This window comes from Maniola hyperantus, chromosome 8 (genome assembly GCF_902806685.2).
Source record: "Maniola hyperantus chromosome 8, iAphHyp1.2, whole genome shotgun sequence".
NCBI classification, from domain to species: domain Eukaryota; kingdom Metazoa; phylum Arthropoda; class Insecta; order Lepidoptera; family Nymphalidae; genus Maniola; species Maniola hyperantus.
Genome location: NC_048543.1, coordinates 9,175,488 through 9,198,297, shown reverse-complemented (window position 1 = coordinate 9,198,297; position 22,810 = coordinate 9,175,488). Strand labels below are relative to the sequence as shown.

Sequence of the window (22,810 nt, the reverse complement as noted above, 5' to 3'; positions counted from 1 at the left end):
TAAAATAGTACTTTTGACATGAAATTTGACACAAAAAGGATAATGGCCCGTGAGGAGTAAAATTTTATGCATTATTTATCTATTGTGTTGTCGAGTTATTGGTAGGCCTTAAAAGACTGACATTCACGGCCGTGATATAAATTTAAAAAAAATTCAATATTAGTCTGTGGTGTTGTGTAGTCTAGTCTATGCCTCAGGCTAGAACATATGTTAAAAGTACTCTGTGGGCTAGAACCTAGAGGCTAGAGCTGTAAAACCAGTTAAAAATTGTCTAAAATCTTTATGCTAAAATCTAAATAATTTTTCTTGGTTTACAAAAATACTCAAAACTGCTTTACTAATAAGTTTTGTAAATTGGTAAATAGTTTGAAGTATAGGGCGGCTATTGTAGGACTACTATAAGTTTCTAAAATATAAATAGTGATCCGCGTGAAAAATATGTACGGAGAGCTTACAGTATTTGTGTAACACTCATCGTTATAGAGCTCAAAAAATGGATATACCAGTACAAATAGCCATCCGACTTAAACCACCGAGTATTGCGGACTCATTACAGTGCATATTTAGCAACCCAGTGACACAAATTGTTATAACAGAGAGTGGTCAAACTTTTCATGTGAACAGAGCGCTACCAGTGGATTGCACTCAAGTCCACCTGTTTAATTCCTTTATGATACCACAGATAAACTGCTTTTTAGATGGCTGTGATACTTCTGTTATTGTTTTTGGGCAACCTAAGTCTGGGAAAACTTATACTTTGTTTGGCCCCGGTAAGTGAGTTTTTGTAAAAGGCAGCTTGAACCATCTTACTTTCATTAATATAGGTATACACAAACCCCCTTGAGTAGTCGAGACTGTTCTGAGTGGTTGTGCGGACTGCGGTTGTCAACTGCTTGTGCACTTGAAAACAACAGCTCGGATGTATGTTGTTCAATGATCAACTGCTTAATTTGTATAACCAGTCTTAAATTTGACATTTTTTGTTTTTTGGTATAACCAGTTTGTTCCATAATATTACTGAAAATAAGTTGAAACCATTTTTGATTGACTGATTATGAAAACTTATGGTGTTAAAATTTATATTCCAGGTTTTGAATGTATACACAGTGAATGTGATCAAGGAATAGTTCCAAGATTTTTGTCTGAAATATTCCATAGGCTGGGTCAGCTGCCAGAGAGAGAATACATATTACATATAACATGGATGCAAGTCGTCAACAACAATATCTTTGATGTTTTGGGTGCGGGCTTGGTGAGGTGCACCAATGTAGAGGAAGCTTTCCAGTATCTACAGTTAGGATGGCGACAGAGATGTATTGGCAACAACCACACAGTTTTCACTGTCAGTATGGAACAAAAATGGGTGGGCACTAATGGTATACTCAACCACAGGATGTCTACAGCAAGCTTTTGTGATCTCGCAGCTTATCCTGAACCAGGCGTATTTGCCTTAGAGAATATTATAAAAGAGCTAGTAGCAGGAAACCCACCAAAACAAATAAACTATGACAGGTGTATATTAACTGCTATGCTAAGAGATTCATTTGGTGGAAGAGCATTCACTTGGGTCATAGGTTGTATTAGTACAGAGCCTGATGATTACCAAGATACTCTCAAGATTCTGAATTTATGTTTGTTTTGTAGAGGTATTAAGAATTTTGTTACTGTTAATTTATTTGCTGATCACAATACTCCTGTATACACAGACAAAGCTGTTATGCCAACAGACAATGCATTCAATTTACAATTTGCTACAGCTCAGTGGATCAAATTAGTTTCAAATGCTGAAGGACTTTTTAATAAAATTTTACAGTCTAAATCTTTATCAGAAACTGACATGAATCAAGTGAGTGAATGGCTATTTTTAAAGGCCGAGTGTGATGAATGCTTAAATAGTGATATGACAACAGATAATAAGGAGACTGGTACTAAACTAGGTTTACCTAGAATAGCTGAGGACACAGAGCCGAGTGAGCCGAGTGAATCAGATGTGGAATCTGACAGTGAGGATTCACACTCTGAAACAGTTTTTCAAGATAAACTTGAAAAGCTAATGGATTACTTTAGAGAGAAAAACGATCAATTGTTTGCTGACAGGTGTGAAGAATACTTGAACCACATTGACTCTGATGATATTACAATATCAGAAACCAGTGGTTCACAATCATTGCCCATTATGACATCACAGTCTAATTCTGGGCGAAGAAGGACTATTCAACCTGGAGAAAGTATTTCGGGAGAGCAGTTGGAACTTTTAAGGAAAGTGGCTGCCAAAGCTATTTCGCCAGAATCTCAGAAAATTATTATAGAATCTCATAAAAAAGAAATAGATCCTGAGCCTAAGTTAATTGAAAGGGAGTTACTTAAGATGATAGATTCTCCGAAGATAAATGAGATATGTAAAAAATACAAAATGACTAAAGAAAAATATACACAAAAGCAGGTTTTAGCACGAAAGTTATCAAAAGAGATCAGCAGTAGTCAAACACAGTTAAAGGAATTAATAAATCTTTGTATAGCTAAGCAGAGATTAATAGATGATCTTTGTAAACCATCACATCCCCGCAGTAAACCCTGCACAGAAAAGGTTGAATCAAGTTTAGTAGACCAAGATACAGCAAGAGAAATAAAAAGACATGAAACAAATTTAAAGACTTATAAGAAACAGATAGAACAAATTAAGAGGCAAATTAAAAAGGACGAAAAAAGAAAAAATACATTAGATATAGAACTACTCAAAGATAAATTAAAGTTAGACGAACTATCAGAGTCGTCAATAGATGGAAAGGACAAAAAATCTCACTCAATAAAACATTTTACTCATAGGATAACACATTTAGATAGTATTTTAAAGGAAAAAACCAATGATTTAGCGAATTTAGAATTATCGAAAGAAAAAGAGTTAATGTTACGTAAGGAGATCAAAAATTTACGAAAAACAAGAGAATGTTTACATGAACAACGTTGTAGCTTAGGTCATAAGAGAAAAATGTACAAATCACTTTCAGACTCAGAGGTAAGACTACAAAATATAATACTTTTTTAAGTTATCAATGTGGCTAACTCTTGGGCATACATCTCGAAAGTAAACTAAAATGACAGGTCTAAACTGTATTGCTATTTTACGTTTCGTAATGTCTCCTGCAGAAAAATATAGCACTAGATTTAGACCTGTCAAAGTGTCAATTTTTAGGGTTCCGTACCTCAAAAGGAAAAACGGAACCCTTATAGGATCACTTGTTTGTCTGTCTGTCTGTCTGTCTGTCTGTCAAGAAACCTACAGGGTACTGAAAACCGTGAATTTGTGGTTACATCACACAAAAAATAAATTGTGGTCATGAACTAAAAATTTGTATTTTCAATTATCAAAGTAAGATAACTATATCAAGTGAGGTATCATAATATGAAAGGGCTTCATCTGTGGATTCTGAAACAGATTTTTATTTATTTTTATGAATCATAGTTTTTGATTTATCATGCAAAATGTTGAAAAAATACGACTGTACTACGGAACCCTCGGTGCGCGAGCCTGACTCGCACTTGGCCGGTTTTTTAGAGATTGTGTACAACAGATTTAGCCACAATATTTGCATTTAAAATGGAGTTATAAATTTTAGGAGCGCAAATTGCTTGAATGTGAAGAGGCCATAGAGGCAATAGACACTGCGATAGAGTATAAGAATAATTTGATATGTGGAAGATCACCATCAGCTTCTCTGTCTGACTCTCAAGACAATAAGGACGGCCGCAGCCGGGGGGAACAGATGCTGATGGCCAGACTTGACAAGCTCTCCCATGATGAGATGAAGACATTATTGTACAGGTATTTTCAAAAGGTGGGTAGTTTTTTAAATTTAGTTATACTGTTTTGTTTACCATTTTAGTGAATGCTACTCTCAAGATTCTTCTTCTTCTTCTTTGGGGCTATACAGGTCCTTGATATCCCTGAATCACTGCAACCGTCTCCGATCTATTGTGTTCGCTCTCAAGATTAGTTTATGCATTAGAGCAGGGCAGTAGCAGACTATGTGCAACAGTTTCCGCACATATTACAAATTAATATAGCGTATACGCTATCGCATTATATAATACGCATCCATTTTCCAAGCATAGGCGCTTGGAAAATGGATGCGTAACCACCCAGGTTACGATACAGTTTGAACCTGGGCTTCTCTCCATAAATTCCACAGCCTACATCCTTGCCTGACTGTGAACCATCAGTGAACCATTTAAGACTGCCCAATCATCATCATCATGATCAACCCATCGCCGGCTCACTACAGAGCATGGGTCTCCTCTCAGAGTGAGGAGGGATTTTTGGCCATAGTCTACCACGCTGGCCATGTGCGGATTGGTAGACCTTTGAGAACATTATGGAGAACTCTCAGCTGAGCATGCAGGTTTCCTCGCGATGTTTTTCTTCACCGTTAAAGCAAGTGATATTCAAATAATTAAAACGCACATAACTCCGAAAAGTTAGAGGTGCGTGCCCGGGATCGAACCACCGACCTTCGATTAAAAGGCGGACGTCCTAACCACTAGGCTACCACAGCTTGAGGCTACCACAGGCTAAGACTGCCCAATGGCCAAGTGATTTTGTTGCTTATCCATTCCTACCTATCTGTGTGTCTGTCTCATAAGTGTTGCACTTGTGTCAATTAGGTGGTGGATTTGCGTAGTGCATGTGCGGCCTTAGAAGCGGGCGCAGCGGAGGCCGCAGACGAAGCGGCCGCGTGGCGAGCGCGTGCCGCCGCCGCTTGGCGACACGCGCAGCGCGCAAGGCCCTTGCCCCACAGGTAGTTACACACACGTGCAGAGGTATACACGCACAGGTATACACGCACAGGTATACACAACACACAGGTACGCACAGGTGTACACACGCACTGCTGTATACACACACAACATGTGTACAGAGCGGGCTTAATCTGAGGTGTAGTATAGAGGATTACCCGCGTATTACTGATCTACACCTCATTAGTATAAGTACGCGACAGGTCGAGATAGCAATCGGGGTGGGGATGTCCCGCACATCCGCACAGCCCCCGCGATAACGCAGTGCGGGATAGCATGGGTGACGTGTGGGGCGTCCCCCCGCCTCATACCCCGATTGCCATCTCGACCTGTCGCATACTATACTCTAAGTCGAACGTGAGAGCATGCTATTCCAATCAACATTTAGGCTGAGATCTATAGAGCGCACTTTGACTTTGCTCAGACTTAAGATTGAGTTGAAACGAGACAGATTTATGTGAGAGAACTGAGAGATATACATCTGTCTCGTTTTACCTCCGTCTTAAGTCTAAGCAAAGTCAGTGTGGTCTAAAGATCTCACCCTTACGTTACGTTGTTTTTTGCAAACCAATCAATATTTAAAAGAAAATTAAAGATATTTTGAAATAATAAGTAAAGTAAGTACCTACTTAAAGGCCCATTTGTTAGTTTTGTGATTATTTATTTACAGGTAGTTTATTTGCACCAATTTACCTCAAAATTTGGTTTGAAAATCCAAAATGTAATTTTTAGGTGTGTTGACGGCGGCAACTCGCTGCGAGCCCTGTCGCTCGGCATGACGACAGACTCGGAGACGTCAGACGACGCCTTGCGATTGGTCGACCGCGTAAGACAACTCGCGAGATACCCACCGGTAAGTTTTAAAATAACCGGTCAAGTGTGAGTCAGATTCGCCCACCGAGAGTTTCGTAACTTGAAAAGAATAGTAGATTATACAACAAGGGCATAAAATGTGTTTTATGACCGAGTTATACCCTCTCCTTTTCACGTCGATTGCGACGAAATGAAACAATAATAATAATAAATTATTATTGTTTAACAAATATTATTGTTAAACAATAATAATAATAAATTATTATTGTTTCATTATTAAAGTGAAATTCGAGCAATTAAACGACAATTGTAAGTATGTGTATGAGGTTATGTAACACATACTTACAATTTTTTTGTGTCACCCATGTGTTATCAGACTGATACTGTTTAGCTACCTATAAACACTTTATGCACAAGAGCATGCAAAGCAGTTTTAGTCCGCACAGCCAGCATAAAAAAGAACTTTAGAGCATGAGAAGTGAAAAATATATTTTATCTACACCCATGCTTTAAATCCTCTATAAAAGATTCTGAAACAGTTAGCTTATTGCCAACATTAAAACATCCAATATCTTAATAACCATTAAAGCATCCAAACGAGTATGTTGTACTGAATTTCATTATAACACTCCTGTGAAAAAGAGACAGCGCTATACTGCTGGCATAAATCTGTCTCGTTCTAACCGAACCTTAAGTCGTGATCCGTGGTATTTATGGGTATTTCTATGAATTTCAAAAAAAGAACATTGACATTCACGCGCGTTTCACTACCAGAACGCCGCGCGTTTAAAAAAAAAGTAAGTTATTCGAATCCCCGCCATTTTTCTATAACTATATCGGGATCGGGACCTTCCAACTCAGAATCTTTTATAGAGGATTCATAATATTATGAGTGTAGATAAAGTCTTGTATGCAACTGTTGATAATTAGGTATTAAAACACTAAAGTCATACTATTATCACACGAGGCGAAGCCGAGATAAACCGACTTTCGTGTTTTAATGCCCCTCTTTATACAAGTTGCATAAATAACTATAAACAGTTATATGGTTAAATAATAACAATAATTAATATATGATTTCAAAAAAAATATTACATCACCATTCCATCCGATTCGATATCTGATAATTAAATTTTTTTTCAGGCTCCCGTGATTCCCAGACAAAACTTGAGACAACTAATGCCGGCTACATACCTACCCGTGGCCAAAGTGACGAAGGAAAAGAACAAGTTGGTGATTGTACAGCAAAGCAAGAAGAACTGATATCGGGCGATCTTTTTATGTTTACCGCTCAATATAATTTTATATCTCTCTATTTATTTACTTCTATTCCTAGTGTTCGAAGAGATCTACTTACTTTTTAACTCTGATGAATATTTTAAGTCTAACTAGCTTATGCTTAGCACTTTTTATCTCGGAAAAACAAACATGATTCCCGATGATTTTTATTGACGCTGATGAAGTCGGTGGAAAAGCGAGTTTTAGAGATCCAACTGTATAGCTTTAAAAAACTTTTGTTTACATTATTGGTATACATCTCTTCCAGCTGCTTTAGCTATCTAATGTAGCTGAGATAATGTAGGGTAAGTACATTGTGATTTCAATATACCTAGTTGATAATTTTGACACTTGCTTTTGCAATTTATAAATTTTCAAAGCATAATACTGAGACATTTACTAAGCATAATATTGAGATTAAATTGATTAAAATACCTAAAATAAATTTTTATATGCTCTAGTTAGTTGTACCCTAGTCTTGATCATTGAAGATTTATTAAAATTGTGTTCAATAGTAGCACTGACAATAGTTAAATCATCGAATACATGTACTAAAATTTAGAAATGTTACATAGATCTTAAAATAGAAACAAACTTGCTGACTAGTATTTGATATAAGCCGATTGCATATTACTAACGAAACGAGCCGCACGTTGCGATTTGTACAGTTGTATAATATTCTACGTTAAAAAATGAGCATTCCTCATGACGTCATCTTCAATGAGTGACGTCGTCACTTACATCTTTCCAGTACCTACAGTACGCGCAAAACAAGTAGTCCAATCTGAAAACGAGACGTATGACTGCACATTGTACAAAAACAGTTCTCAGACGGGCTTGTGTATTTAATCTTTAATCTATGACCTGCGCAATCCGCCATGTTGCTACTTCAGAGTAGCGAGAAAATGAAAATGTCTCTTGTTTTTGTAATTAGTCATATTACACTCAGGACTTCCATTTTTATTCCGCAGTTTCGCTTGTTGTGCTTGCTAAGTACGAACGCAAGCCTTAGTACAACGCACTTTATGTTCATTTTAATTTGACTTTAGTGTTTCGAATTTTGATACTCGAAATCTAACTTTTACTAAGACTAACCTATTGAAAACGTGAAGCTTGCGGCTAGTCGCGTAATGTAGTGGTATCAGCACTAGAACACCAAAATAATTGGAAGTTTGAGGGAAATTAAATAAAACTATTTGAGCTTATTAGACTGATTTATTGTACCTAATTGTAATAATTCGTTATTATACCTAAGCTATTTACATATTAAAAAATTAAACTAGACATTTCATCACATCTTTACTAAGTTTCTACAATTCTACATAAATATTATAATATTATTTTCTAATATTCGACTAAGATAATGTAATAAAATAAATTCTTTTGTATAGATGCTGTAAATATTATAAATATTTCGACTTTGTCAATAAATTGATGATTTACTCGATCGAATTTGTATTCATTTAAAATTCCAAGGTATACATAATGTACCCTCTGATAGTACAGAATAGTAGTGGGTGACGTACAAAATATTTCCTCGTAGTTTCTGAAACAAAAATGTAATAACATTAATGTCAGGTTACCGGCTTATTGTTTTTAGGGTTCTGTACCTCAAAATGAAAAAGTGGCTAATTCATCCACACCCTTATATAATCACTTTGTTGTCTGTCTGTCATAAAAACCTATAGGGTACTTCCCATTGACCTAGAATCATGAAATTTGGCTGGTATGTAGGTCTTATAGCACAAGTAAAGGAAAAATCCGAAAACCGTGAACTTATCACAAAAAAAAATTTAAAATGCGTCATGAAAAAATAATTAATATTTTTAATTTTCAAAGTAAGATAACATATGAAAGGGCTTTAACTGTACATTCTAAAACAGATTTTTATTTATTTTTGATTTATCGTGCAAAATGTCGAAAAAACCCATGTATGGAACCCTTAGTGCGCCAGTCTGACTCGCACTTGGCCGGTATTTTTTCGGATTGGATTAATGCCTTGTTTACTTACTGTTTCTAGTTTATCAATTCGAGTAAGCAGTCTCTGACAGCACATAATCATGAGGCCCGGAGTGATGCTGTCGTCCTTTTTAAGTTCCAGTAACCCAAAACGCTCCTTCACTTCTATGTAAAGCGCCTTTTCCACATGTTTATTACTGCAAAAAAATTTAAGAAGTCAAATATCATAGCTAACCTACAGTAAATCGATCGTACAGAAATAAAATGAACTTTTATGCAATTGCTTGTTTGCCTTGCTGACAATTACAGTCAAGCAAAATAATCATTGATGATAGAAACTGCAGTTTGGCCGTATTTTTCACGTGGTCACAATGATGAACGGGAGTCAGGACCGTTTTTTCGAGGTGGGTCGCGATGAACGGGACGGTTTTGTCGAGGTGGGTCGCGATGAACGGGAGGGTTTTGTCGAGGTGGGTCGCGATGAACGGGAGGGGTTTGTCGAAGTGGGTCGCGTTGAACGGGATGATTTCGTCGAGGTGGGTCGCGGTGAACGGGATAGTTTCGTCGAGGTAAGTCGCGGTGAACGGGATGGTTTCGTCGAGGTGGGTCGCGTTGAGCAGGATGGTTTCATCTTGATGAACGGAATAGTTCCTCGGAGGGGCATGACTATGGCGTGATGCTGACTCGTGGGCGACACGATTAGAGGACCTGCTTTCCTGAAATATTCATAATACTTACATGCTATACTCGGTGAGAAGGGTCGTGGCTTCGTCGAGGTGGGTCGCAATGAAAGGGATGAGTTCCTCCGCAGGGCATGATGAAGGCGTGATGAACTGGCCGGTGGGTGACACCATTAGAGGACCCGCTTCCCTAAAAATCAAATAATGGCTGAAAAATACCACGACGAAACTAGAGGGATCAATAGAACTAACTTGTTTTATTTTTTACGGCCGGTTTTTGAATCGCAAAAATCATCTTTAGCTCGTTTAGCGACGTCTCTGTTTAAAAGCACTTATCTCAGAAAGTACTTAGATGGTCTATTTCTTTAAAGTATGATAGGACATAAACAGGTTTTGGGTTGAACTAAGCGCTCTAGGCATTCCTGAGTATTGCCTAGGCCAATAGACCTTTTATTACTTGTTTGAGCAGGTATGCGATATTGCGATGCTGGGTCTTCCGCAAACATCAATTATGCTTTCAGTGAATTTCTTACACTGCTATGAATAAATAAAACAAAGGCACTTACGGTTCAACGACTATTTCGTATTTACTAAGAGATTCCGGTACAGATTCGGGGATTTTTCTTCCGTTGCCATAAAAGTCTCCTATTGATGTGATCAGTTGTCTAAGATGGCTGCAATACTGGGCTGCTGACACCTTTGGCATGAATTTCCTGAAATAATGAAATGCTCAAAGCTTATTGCTTTAAAAAATTACGCATCATTTTGCTTCGCTTTTTAAACTTCCTGCTTGACTAACATACCTTCTACAGATGTGTATGTCCCTTAGTATACTGGATAAGGCTCTCTCATATTTAGGGATCTCTATTAAGGCACTGTCTTCTTGCCTAACTTTCTTTATTAACTGTAAATAAGCAATTTAAATTTATTTATTTTTAAACTTACGTTTCGTACTCTGGTTAGGCTCACCACACATTGGCGCAGAGACAAAACGATAGAGTTCCAAAGTACCTATACTGAATTAACTAATCTAAATCTAGTTGAAAAATGACGAGGGCATTTGTTCCAAAAATATTATGCACATTGCGTACTGGAGCTAAATTCCTCCCACTAGGCGGACTTGACGGAATCAAACGTGTTACAGCACGCTGAATCCAAACGGCGCAAGACCGCAGCGAAGGAAAAGTATAGTGTGTGGCTGACACTCTTGTAGTGACTTACACAAATAATGTAGTTGTGCTCGATGGAGTTAAATTTCAGTTTACTTCGAAATAATGCCTTCGCGTCGATAATGCCCCAACTCAATAAGATTACCGGCGATTACGCACTGCACTTCCGACATCCGTGAGAATACCGGCGATTATCTACGATACATGTCATAAGCTCTCATACAAAACAAAAAGGTACGTATTTTCACAGACTCTGATCGTATGACCACCAGTCTTAGCTTAAAAATGATGTTAGACTAAACTGTTTAGGGTTTTGTATTATGTAGGTATTTTACATTCATGATTGAAATAGATTTGTTTAGAGTTTGAAAACAAGATTAGCTTACCGAAAGCCATTCGTGTCGGACGTCGATAATATTGAGAAAGACATCACCATCTAAGCTAACGCCAGTGAATTGACCTAATGCTATTGTTCTGGCTGAAATTAGAAACAATTATTTACTTAATATTTTCTTGCCTACCTACAAATAATAATAATACTACCCCTATTATAAATGTGAAAGTGTATTTGTTTGTTGGTTTGTCCTTCAATCACGTCGGAACGGAGCAACGGATCGACGTGATTTTTGCATGGGTATAGTTTAAGACCTGGAAAGGGGCATAGGCTACTTTCATCCCGGAAAATCAAAGAGGTCCTACGAGCTTTTAAAAACCTAAATCCACGCGTACGAATTCGCGGGCATCAGCTAGTAATAAATAATTTCGTTATTTAAGGTAACAGAGAACCATTATAATAGGACTCTATATGTTACTCTGACACAATTTTTTTATGTCAGAGTAACAAATATTAGACATAGATAAAAATTTACCACCTGAGGATTTTTAGTTCTTTTTTCAACCCATCTTGTTTAAATCAAAACACCAGTATAGTGAGCGACGGGTCGAGATGGCAATCGGGAAGGGAATGCCCCGTACACCCGCACAGCCCCCGCGCTAACCCGGTTCAGACGAGCGCGGGTGTGTGCGGGTCGTCCCCCCGCCTCATACCCCGATTGCCATCTCGACCTGTCTACTGATGTTTTTTATGTTTTAAACATGACTTTAAACAGTGTTTCAAAATACTTGTTTTAAAGCCTGCCTGGCGGGCAAATACCTTTTAAATTCCCCATATGTATGGTATGCTGCGAGGCCATAGATGCAAGGCTTTGTAGAGCGCCTCTGATATGACTGATATTCCAACCACTGTCATATTTGACCTACAAAAACATTCAATTTATTAGAGGTCAAGTTTCTTACGGCGTCTAAAGCGAAGCCAAGACGGGTCATCTAGTTAAGGTGTCTTGACTGTTGTTGTCCGTCCGTCCGTCCTCGGTCTCAGAGATTATTAGTGCTAGAAATCTGTAATTTGGCATGGGTGTTAATATTAATCAGGCTGACAAAGTGAAATAAAATTGTGATTTTTTTTAGGGTAGCTCCCCTACATGTAAAGTGGGGATGATTTTTTTTTCTTGTCGTGCTTGCCGAGGTAACTGACCAAAATAGGACAAAATTCTGTCTTCTGCTGCCCACTTTGCTTTATTGGGTGGCGAAAAAGGGGTAAAAAGACTGTGTTTATGCTTGCGAATATTCTTAAACTACCGAAAAAAGTATTAAAAACTCATGTAGGCTTTACCAACTTCTTTTATACCATATGTTTTGCAGAGATTCTCTATTAGGGTTTGAACTTGGTGTCTAGTAGCTCTTGTTGATTCATATTTTTCCTTTGCAAGATCACTGTTTTCATATATCCATTCTCTGAAACACCACCAACACTAATATTATGAATACGAAAATGTATCTGTCCATTTCTTATCTTTTTAAGGTTCAACTGCTGAATTAATTTTGACCAAATTTGGTGCAGAGATAGGATACTAGGATCCAATAGGATACTAATTATCTTGGAGAATTAAAGTTTCCATTGGATTTAAAAAACGAAAAAATAACATACATAATATTGGTGATAGCCTTCTTTTCTTCAACTTTTCTTTTCATCTCTGCTGCTTTTTCAAATTCTGTTGTGTATTTTTCATAGGCCTTAGTAAAATCAATGTTCCTGAAAAATATTTAAAATACTCAAAAATCCAACCATATGAAGTAAGGTTTATTAGGTGATACATTTACTTATTATTAAAAATTCACATTTAAATTTCAAATTAAGTATTTCTCATTTTGTTTTTCTAAAATTTTCCTATCCGCAACTCGTGCATCATCTTGTTGAGCATGCACATTTCCATTATAACATTTCAGCCATATTTTAAAGTAAATAGATTAAGTTGATAAAAAGGGAAGCTAAGCCTCTGTCACCACTTCACTTGCTGCTGCTGTGTGTCTTGCGCCTAAGGCTATCATGTCATAATAAGCCAAGCCAGCAGTTACTTTAAATGTAACAAACAAAATATGCATATTAAAAAGAGCTATAAACAGACCTGGAATGTGGTTTGTTTGAACTTCTGGGTATTTTGTCTATAAAATTAGTTGAGATATCACAGGCATTCAAGATTTTCACTATTGTCTCTCTCACATTTTGGCTATTTAGTTGTATATTAACTAGTTTAAAATTACCTAAAATTACAAAATTTCTATTATTTCAATTGACAATACATATTAGAAAAAGTAAATCTAAAGTTACAAATTAAGTACATGTAAGTCATATTTACTATAACTAGACATTTATATACATCATAGAAAATCAGGGTTTCAGAGGAATAAAAAAAAACCTGGCGAGTGCAAGTCGGAGTTGCACACAAAGGGTTCTACAGTCTACACCATCCTACAAGATATAACACTATCTACTTTTTATTTTTAATTTGCAAAGAGGTCATTTTGAACGAATATAGCAGCAATAGAAATACACAGTGAAAATTTGAAGTCTCTACCTATTACGGTTCATGACTAAAGCCTGCTGACAGACACAGACAGCAGAGACTTAGTAATAGAGTCTTGTTGTATCCTTCGGGTACAGAATCCTACAAACAAAGAGGATAAACTCACAGGGATCTGCTAGTTACAAATTAATTTACAGTTACCTTCTGGCTTGTCTTTTTGTCTCAAATAGAATGGAAGGGTTGGTATGGACATATTTTGACTAGATTGCTGGGCTTCTATTAGTGCACTTAACTGTTGCAGTGAGTTTTCATTAATTTTCTGAAAAAAAAATGTTATAATAGTATCTAGTGCCTAGTGGATAGAAAAGTGCAGATGGTATACCTGCATACTTGAAAATGTTTTTTTTTACAGTAAATCTAAGTGTCATTTTACTTACTCTTTGTTCTGGATACTTTCCAAATAAATCCGGATGAACACTGAAATAAAATGGCCTTAAAGCGGTGGATATTTCTGCCGAGCTCAAGGATCTGCAAATAATTCCTCCTACACATCCACATCTAAAACGAAAATGTTAGTTAAAATTAATTTTAATTTATAGGACATTACAGGTAACCTATGAAGCGTAGGTTATGTTCTATAAATTCAAATTAACTTTTGAGCGTTTCAACGTAACCTACTGTATCTTCAGGCGGCAATACATTTTGGATAGTTTAATATATTCCTCAAAAGAGGATGGAAAGAGTTGTGCTGTGTGCACTATTTTTTAACTAATACATGTTTTTGCTAATTTTTTGCGTACCTACACCTTGTGCATTTTGACCACTTTGAACACAGATTAATAGGGATACCTTTGACCAATATTTTGACAGTTATATGTTAACTTGACATTGATAGTTGATACATTGACGTTTAGTTGTAGGCTGTGATGTGAGGCCATGTGAGGCTGTGATTTATATTTATGGTTTAAACATAGATTATTTGTTTTTTTTCCAGCTTTGCATGCTTATCAATTTGTTTTTTGTTGCAAAGCCTAACTTTAGATTTTAGAATAAGAAAAATGCAGAGATGTGCCATATAAACATGATAGTGCACTTAATATTTAATTCCGTGCAAAAATAAATTCTGTTGCAAAACGGGAAAATTCAAATGTAAAGCAAATAATAATAATATAATGAAAAAATATGAATACGAGCAAAGTGAGCACTTTCTAAAATAAAATTCTCAATAGATTGGAAAACGATTAGAAAATATTTATCTATTGCCTAAACTGTATCATCATGGAATAAAAGCGTAAGCGAAATGAGCACGAAATTTTTTCTTCAGTGTACAGAATAGATCCTCGGTAGCCAACTCATAATTTTAGTATCCTAGATTGCCCAACCATAACCAAGCCAAACGCTGTTACTGCCAAGTTCTTCCAACCCGGTGCGGAATAGCGCGGGTGACATGCGGCGTGTCCAGTTGTCCACCCGCCCCATACTCCGATTGTCATCTCGACCTGTCGCGCACTTTATCTGCAATGTAAAGGTAGGTGCCTGCAACGTCCCCGCAAAGCGGCGTCTCTGGTCCCTGGACGTCACCTGACGGCGCCCTACCCTAATGCCGGTTACTGTTAATCAGGGCATCGTATACCTACCTAATTAGAGCACCGACTCCTTTGTCAGACCATTAGGTTGGAGATTTGCCTCGTAGCGTTCTTCCATTCACGTTCTCAAAGTGCTTACCTGCTTACTTTTGTATATTGCGGCGGAGTGAGAAATTATTATTATTAGATCTGTTCAGAAATCTAAGAAATCTGAAATAACTACGTCCAAGCTACAAAGCTACGAAGTACGAACATTGGGTAGGATGTATTAAGAACGTGGTGAAGACAGGTGGTGGAAAGACGCGTTTTGATCCGAAAGTACTAATGTTTATGCGTTTGGAAGTCTACGGTTAGTGACTAGTGTGCACGGAATTAACCGAGATTAAATCTCTGAAGGTTGCGCGTGCGACGACAGTGCGGATTGTGACGCAACGGTCGAGCGCAGACGTGGTAGCGCCGTGCGCCGCACGTCCTCTGCCAGCCTTCAGCGCTTGCCACTTGCCGAGCTGCCTCAAGACATAATAATTGTTATAGAGACGAGTTCAATAATTAAGCGATAAATATACCAACAGAGTGACGGCCAGTGGACGACGGCAGTCGAGTGGCGGCCGTGTCGCGTATCAGACACTCGCGCATGTGATGAGCTTGGAAGTTCATTCGACATTTTTCTATTGGACGTCGAAGGAATCTCACCGGACTGGTTCCCGCGCAACGCTGCTTAGTGCGCCGCTCTGGTGAACCCTTTCGCTTGTAAATGTGCCGATATTTACATATGCGCGCTCGATCTTGCATCGAACTTTCGATCTGCGCCCGTAGCTCAATTGGTGTGCTTCGCTAGCAGGCCGCCGGCGCCCGCGCTGTTGCCGCCGCCCCAGCGCGCTCACCTCCCGCACAGCGTGCGATGATCCACGTACGTTACACATTCTGCTCATTGTTCAACCCCTACTATCTTACACCTTATACCTAATATAATTATGTACTAACATATTCACCTCTATTCATTCTATTAATTGGTCCCTATCATGTTACTTTAACCTGTTTGCGTTTATATGATTTTCTACTTGCATAATCACCAGTTGTGGTGGTACCTAGCGACCCAATCTAACAATTTAGCTTAAGCATTTTACTGTCAAAGATGATCCTCAAAGTCACTGGAGCGTTCTAGAAGTACTTAGAGCTAAGCTACGTTAGATACCTATAGGTAATTATGTAGATTATAGGTGTATTTATTGTACGTTGCGAAAAATCGACTTGGAAAAAATCATCAAAAAAATTAATTTTGAGTTATTTTCTCGTTGGAAAGTACACCTACCTACTCATAAAAGTATGTAGGTACCTAACTATACACCTCCTTTTATGCCTAACATAAGACACCCTGAAAAGAGAAATCTGGTTAAACAATGGTTATTGACAAACTATACCTACCTAGACACCTACCTTTTTGATTTATAAGAACACACCTAGGTACCTACCTACCTATCTGTAGACTTAAATAACTTGATAGTAAAGTGCTAAAACTGTTTCTTAGCTCTATCTCAACTTAACTAGTCTAACCTGTTATGTCTCCACCACCTAACGTCACATGAACATTGAACACGGATTATGGTTTATTTTAATCATAAATAGATTAGATAGGTAGGTACTTAGGTGGGTAACTCTTTAATTTTCAATTGCAATTTTCATTCTTTTTGAAAATATCTAAATAATAATTTAAAAGCGGAATTTTAAAGCTAGAAACTTATTATATCAACTTAACATAGACATTCTGCCTGTGTGCATTTTACCAAATATCCTAGTGGTTGAGACTTGAGACGTCGTCGGCCTCCTAAGTAATTAAGAGGCCCGGGATTCAATCATCAGGATGCTTTAACATTTCGGAATTGGGTACGTTTTTAAGCAATTAAAGTATCACTTGCTTTAACGATGAAGGAAAATAACGTAGGTAAGGAAACCTGCATGCAAGTTCTCCATAAATGTTCTCAAAAGTGTGTGAAGTTTGTCAATCCGTACTTGGCCAGCGTGATAGACTATGGCCAAACCCTTCTCATTCTGAGAGGAGACCTGTGCTCAGCATGCTTAGTATAAGATTTTACTTCTCACCAACGTTGATAGTAGGTAAGTATTTGAGAGTCGAGATACTCTAAAATGGTTAAAGTAAAATGGCCCTTAACTTGAGCATTAAATGCTCAAGTTTGTACATAATATTTACGTGCTCCAAGCGGAAACGTTGCGAAATTAAAATCAATGGTACTGAATTTTTGACTAGCTGTAGGTCCACTTTACTTTGACGTTATTTTGTTTCGACTCTTGAAACTTCAAAATTGGTGAGAAGTAAAATCTCATACTTAGGGCGTAGTAGGTAAGCCGGTGATGGCCGATGGGTTGATGATGTGTGAGGTATCAACTCTATTCTACACGCAACAGGTTGAGATGGCAATTGGGGAGGGAACGTCCCGCACACTCGTACAGCCCCCGCACTAACCCGGTGTGGGCGAACGCGAGTGACGTGCGGGTGTGCGGGTGTGCGGGCGGGTGGTATACTTATAATGTATTTTTTTGTAATATTGAACTAGGCACATAAAGTTTAGCTTACTATAGACTGAGCTATCGATACGGACACGTATAAATGTTAGGGTGCGGCGTTTAAAGATTTCCTTCGGCAGGGTTTCTAGGGTTTCCAAGGCAGGGGCCTTGGAAACCAAGAATGGATTTAAGAAGTGGAGCCATCAAGACTAAGTATATTAATTGATTTAAGTATTGGGATTTTGGGAAGACACCGGAAGGATTGGCTGATTTTAAACAACTCTTTCTTAATTCGGTGCGAAGTGAAAATTAAAATCAAATCTGGTTTGTGATCTTGTAAAGTGTAGGTTTGGGTAAAGAACAAGAAAAGATAAGTATTCCAGCTGTGCATTCTGTTTCACGCCTTTTTCATGCCAGCATAATATGAAATGAAAGTTAACCAAATAACATGAGATAGGTAACTGCTAAGTTAATGTCGGGCGGCCCTTATATTTCATATTGAATCAGATAAATTTTTAAGTCGAAATTCCGAATGAGCTTTCCTACTCTTTGCCTATTTTTCACGTTTTCTATTGCTACCATCGCAAAAGGAGGACTAACTCCTTAAATCAAACGTTGAAGGATCCAACAATTAAAACCGCGACTTAAGGTTACTCTGAAATCAGATTGTGGTCTTGACCTGTGCGGTCTCTACTCTAGGATTACTTACATTGCAGAGGTCATCTTTATTGTGTCGTTAATTAAACGCTTAATAGGGGGAACGGGGGCACTACATTGTCCACTGACTCATATTTGTCAATTGTCACAAAGAAACAAGTTCCCTAATATCTAGTAGACTTATTAATTTTTAAATGGTTTCACGTAGGTTTTTGTCCACGATCTATATAGGTCTATATAATACCTAGTAGTAAATATTATGCTCATGCTACTCCAGAATCCCGAACCACGGTAAATCCTAGGATGTTACAACAAAACCTAAAAAACCTAGCCTAATGGTAAAGTCGGAACTGTTGTGTAATAAACGGAAACGAATAAATGGCTTCGAAATGTGGTGCCGGAGACGAGTGCTAAATATTACTTGAACTCAGCGCAGAACCAACGTCAAACCATATTAAAAACTCTAGGCGTAAAAACTCTACATATTTACATATTTTGTCTGCGGAAAAGTAAGTCCTAAATTCAAATTCAAATTATTTAGGTATTCAGAATAGGTAACATGTTACGCTTACTGATGGTAAAATTGTTAATTTGTAAGATGATAATTGATAATAATATAGTGGTGATAATTAATTGGAGGAAGGAAGATTGAAGGAAAGAGGCCACGCGAACGTAGCCCGGGCGAGACGTTGGACGGACCCGGGGTGATTCGCTTACTAAGGTTTTTTACGAAAAAATATTTTACCCAGTGAAGTAGTATTGTAGAACCAATCAATGTCAAACGAGCTCAGTGGCTATCATTCAGCGTTAGACACTGAGTTAGGGAATCACCTAGCAGGTGAAGGAAACACTTGACTCTGGCATCTACTGCGCCTATCACACGGCTGCGTTGGACAAGACTTGTCCAAGTCCAATTAGTATCATTAAGATGGTGTTATCAGAAAGTAGCCACAAACCTCAGTAATGAGGAAGCGACCCGAGGAGGTCAAAAGTAGATAAACAGACAAAAAGTGGAAACAGCTAAATTGGATTGGTAACCACCGAAGCATGCAATCGGTAGGCCGTTATAGTTCACGGTTGCTGATTTCACTAGCGCCGCCCCATACCTAACACCTTTTCATAATAGATATAATGTTATTTATTTTTCAAATAGGGTTTTACTTGCAAATTATAATAAACTAGCTTATGCCCGCGACTTTGTCCGCGTGGACTACACAAATTTCAAATCCCTATTTTACTTAGGGGTTAAATTTTCAAACATCCTTTCTTAGCGGATGCCTATGTTATAATAGCTATCTGCATGCCAAATTTCAGCCCGATCCTTCCAGTAATTTGAGCTGTGCGTTGATAAATCAGTCAGACAGTCACCTTTTCCTTTTATATATTTAGATTATTTATTTATCTTCCACATTTGTTGTAAGTACCTACTTATACAAAGACTGATCAAGTATCATATCATAAGCGAGGTTGCATATATTAGATTTTTTTTGCCACCTCCAAAAGAGGACAGGTGAAGAGGATAGAATAGTATACCTATTCCTTCATGACCTCTTGAGGCTCATCCTAATAGACAAGATACCTAGAAAAAGATCACCTGGGAAACAAAGTAGGAACTGGTTCAACAGTATCATGAAGTAGACACGATCCGACATAATATAGGTGGGTACTATACCTACTCTTAATAAAAAATCGGTAAAGTGCGAGTCGGACTCGCGCAATTAAGGCTCCGTACCATTGTTCAAGAAATAACATTTTTTAATATTTTTTTAATTTTCATGGAGGCCATTTCAAAATTTTAGGTAGGTAGGTAAATCGCGGGCATCGTCTACTTGGCACAGAAAAAGCTTGCACCCTGGAGACGGACATAGGCTACTTTTTTTCCCTGGAAAATCAAAGAGTTCCCACGGTATTAAAAATACCAGAAAATTGCGAGTCGGGCTCGTGCACGAAGGGTTCCGTACCATTATCTATAAACACCGGCCAAGTGTGAGTCAGTCTCGCGCACCGAGGGATCCGTGCTACAGTCGAACTTTTTGACATTTTGCAAAATAAATCAAAAGCTAGTAGGTAGGTATGCGTAAAAATAAGTAAAAATCTATAGAATCTACAGGTAAAGTCCTTTCATATAATACTTCACTTAGTATATTAATCTTACTTTGAAAGGTAAAAATACTAGTTCTTGAACACATTTTGATATTTTTTTGTGATTTAGCCACAAATTCACGGTTTTCGGATTTTTCCTTTTACCTACCTGCCAAATTTCACGATTCAAAGGTCAATGAGGAGTACCCTTTAGGACACGACAGACGGACAGACGGACAGACAGACAACGAAGTGATCCTATAAGGGTTCATTTTTTACCCTGAAAACGAGCAAAAAAATCACGTTTTGTTTTATGGGAGCCTCTTAAATACATATTTATTTTATTTTTATAATAGGTACCTATGTTATGTTTATACTTAGTATTTGTTGTTGTAACGGCAACAGAAATACATCATCTTCATCTGTGAAAATTTCAACTGTCTAACAATCACGGTTCATAAGATACAGCCTGGTGACAGACGGACAGAGAGACGGACGGACAACGGAGTCTTGTAATAGGGTCCAGTTTTACCCTTATGGTACGGAACCCCAAAAACTAAATCGACGCGGACGAAGTCGCGGGTAATATTTTAGTAAAGACAGAAATAAATTATTATATTCATGTTAAGTAAAGGATTGATGAAAATAATTAGTCGTCAAAACAATTTGTTACGTAGGTACGTTTTCCTCGAAGTGAGCGCCGGCCGTAATGGACGCCTCCTTCCTGCACATTATATTTCCTTAACGCTATTTTTATCCTGATCTAGAGTATTTCAGTTCCAGTATTACTACTTTTTTTAACCAGCATCGACTGGGAGTTCTGACCAAGCTTTGTCTTAGCAATCCTTCCAGCTACAAGTTCTCAGCAGGTTTATATCAACAGTTCGACCATAATATTTTTCTAAACATGTGTGAGTAGGTATCTGTTCGTGTGTGGACCGGTCTGATAGACGCGAGCCACCGATACGAGCACATAATTTAAATAAATGATGTAGCCCCGTGCAGTGTTTCACAATTAAAACTGTTAAAGATGACGGAACAGCTAAATTTTCGTTAAACATTAAATAATAATTAGAAAGCAACACCACCGTAACATGGGATACGAAACGAAAGTAGGCTGTTAGTTCATAGCCACATAGGTGCCTACCTAGTACCTACTAATCTATTTTCCCTGACCGGTGGTTTTCCTGTAAAAAAGTCACATCCTTTAACTTTAAACTTCACATACTTACTTATGCACCTACCTAAAACTTACTTATTTGACAATTTACTGCAGTTGCCTATACTTCAAAATCATTGCCTTTGTGCTTCTAAAGTACTTATGGTTGATTGGGCAATTTTACTTCCTAGTTTACTCAAGAGTAACTGAACATTTGCGCTTCATGGCCAAGTGGAAACATAAACACCATCATAATAAACAAGCAACTTTTCATCTTGTTTTCTAATTGTTGTTCCGATGCACACCCAGGTCCGCTTTCTGACTGAACTTTCTCCTTTTTGTCCGATCTTGAGCGCTGTTCGGTCAAACAAATTTTTCTTAACTAGGAGTTTCCACAGGATACTTATCTAATAGTAGCTACTAGCTACGTTATATTACCTACTTATCTACTTATTAACAGTTTTGTAGGTATCTATAGTTCATCTTATATAGTTCCTTATATTTGAAGTTAAAAGTCTTTTAGAGAAAGCCTAATAATATTTTTTCGTTTGTCTTGTAGTAAAAAAAGATGCTTAATCCTTACCGCCCAGAAGAACTACAAAAATTTCAGTGTCTCGCCATCATAAGTACAAACACTCAAAGTAATGTACTCTGAGGATCTGACCCCTAGATATCACATCAAAGAGGAGGCAACACTCGCAGACCTGTGACCGAAAACCTCGGGTTTATGGAAAGACCACAGCACAATGTATAAAATTCTAATACAAGGTACCTATTAACAAAAAACCACATTTCTAGGCTAAAAATGCATAAAAATGTGATAATTCCAGAAAAAACACAATGAAAGAGCTGCAAGATAAACTCAGAGAAGAGCATAGATTCGAAATCCGCCTACGATACAATAGAAATGCACAGTGCGCACAGTGACTGATCTTCCAAATTTTGGTTATGGTTTTCCAAAATAAGTCATGCATGCGGTAAGGACAGCTCTGTTTTCCTTAAACCTTCCTAACGCCTACTTTTACTTAGGTACATATAAACCTAAATAACTGTTATTATCGCCAAAGAAGCTAGTAAGTAGGAGGTATATCCAGTGGCGTGCACAGTGTTCGAAGCCAGGGTAGGCATTAGTTAGGTAGGAACCTGTTTACATGCAGGTCATAATGAAAATATGCATTGAGCTATTACAACTGGGGTAAGCAGTGCATTTATGCCTCTATGATCTGCACGCCACTGGGTATATCAT

The 22,810-nt window shown here is 37.8% G+C and overlaps 3 protein-coding genes across 5 annotated transcripts in view; 2 read left to right on the top strand and 1 right to left on the bottom strand.

Annotated features, from left to right (window-relative positions):
• Positions 1-266: 266 nt before the first annotated feature.
• Positions 267-8,333, top strand: cos (kinesin-like protein costa). The gene is made up of 6 exons (XM_034971257.2): positions 267-770; positions 1,089-3,016; positions 3,618-3,836; positions 4,663-4,796; positions 5,527-5,647; positions 6,751-8,333. The coding sequence occupies exons 1-6, from the start codon at positions 494-496 to the stop codon at positions 6,868-6,870; spliced, it is 2,799 nt and encodes a 932-aa protein (XP_034827148.1). The 5' UTR covers positions 267-493; the 3' UTR covers positions 6,871-8,333.
• On the bottom strand, positions 8,087-14,461 carry LOC117984647 (T-cell activation inhibitor, mitochondrial). Of its 3 annotated transcripts, none has more exons than XM_069500473.1 (13): positions 14,358-14,461; positions 13,995-14,115; positions 13,759-13,876; positions 13,159-13,294; positions 12,681-12,785; positions 12,370-12,487; positions 11,847-11,949; positions 11,080-11,171; positions 10,328-10,428; positions 10,091-10,237; positions 9,583-9,714; positions 8,897-9,041; positions 8,087-8,431 (listed from the first exon to the last, which is right to left on the bottom strand). In XM_069500473.1, the coding sequence occupies exons 3-13, from the start codon at positions 13,808-13,810 to the stop codon at positions 8,345-8,347; spliced, it is 1,218 nt and encodes a 405-aa protein (XP_069356574.1). In that variant the 5' UTR covers positions 13,811-13,876; positions 13,995-14,115; positions 14,358-14,461; the 3' UTR covers positions 8,087-8,344. The 3 variants fall into 3 exon arrangements, with proteins under 3 accessions (XP_069356574.1, XP_034827165.1, XP_069356573.1); XM_034971274.2 differs by having other exon boundaries at positions 14,236-14,378; XM_069500472.1 differs by lacking the exon at positions 14,358-14,461 and adding an exon at positions 14,232-14,353.
• A 1,162-nt stretch (positions 14,462-15,623) lies between these two features.
• dpp (decapentaplegic morphogen) overlaps positions 15,624-22,810 on the top strand; it is a 29,671-nt gene continuing 22,484 nt past the window's right edge. Inside the window, exon 1 of the mRNA XM_034971285.2 lies at positions 15,624-16,053. The gene's annotated coding sequence lies outside the window, so the exon portion shown is untranslated. The remainder of the gene's footprint in view (positions 16,054-22,810) is intronic.

Bases quoted from the DNA above. Each gene is read 5' to 3' on its own strand.
- LOC117984647 (XM_034971274.2), bottom strand. From the start codon at position 14,258: ATGTATTGCCGCCTGAAGATACA. The intron at 10,238-10,327 runs GTATGTTAGTCA...TCATTATTTCAG, and splicing joins GACATACACATCTGTAGAAG to GAAATTCATGCCAAAGGTGT. The intron at 9,042-9,582 runs GTAAGTATTATG...ATTTTTTTGCAG, and splicing joins CTTCTCACCGAGTATAGCAT to TAATAAACATGTGGAAAAGG.
- cos (XM_034971257.2), top strand. From the start codon at position 494: ATGGATATACCAGTACAAATAGCCATCCGACTTAAACCACCGAGTATT. The intron at 3,017-3,617 runs GTAAGACTACAA...TATAAATTTTAG, and splicing joins AATCACTTTCAGACTCAGAG to GAGCGCAAATTGCTTGAATG. The intron at 3,837-4,662 runs GTGGGTAGTTTT...TGTGTCAATTAG, and splicing joins TGTACAGGTATTTTCAAAAG to GTGGTGGATTTGCGTAGTGC.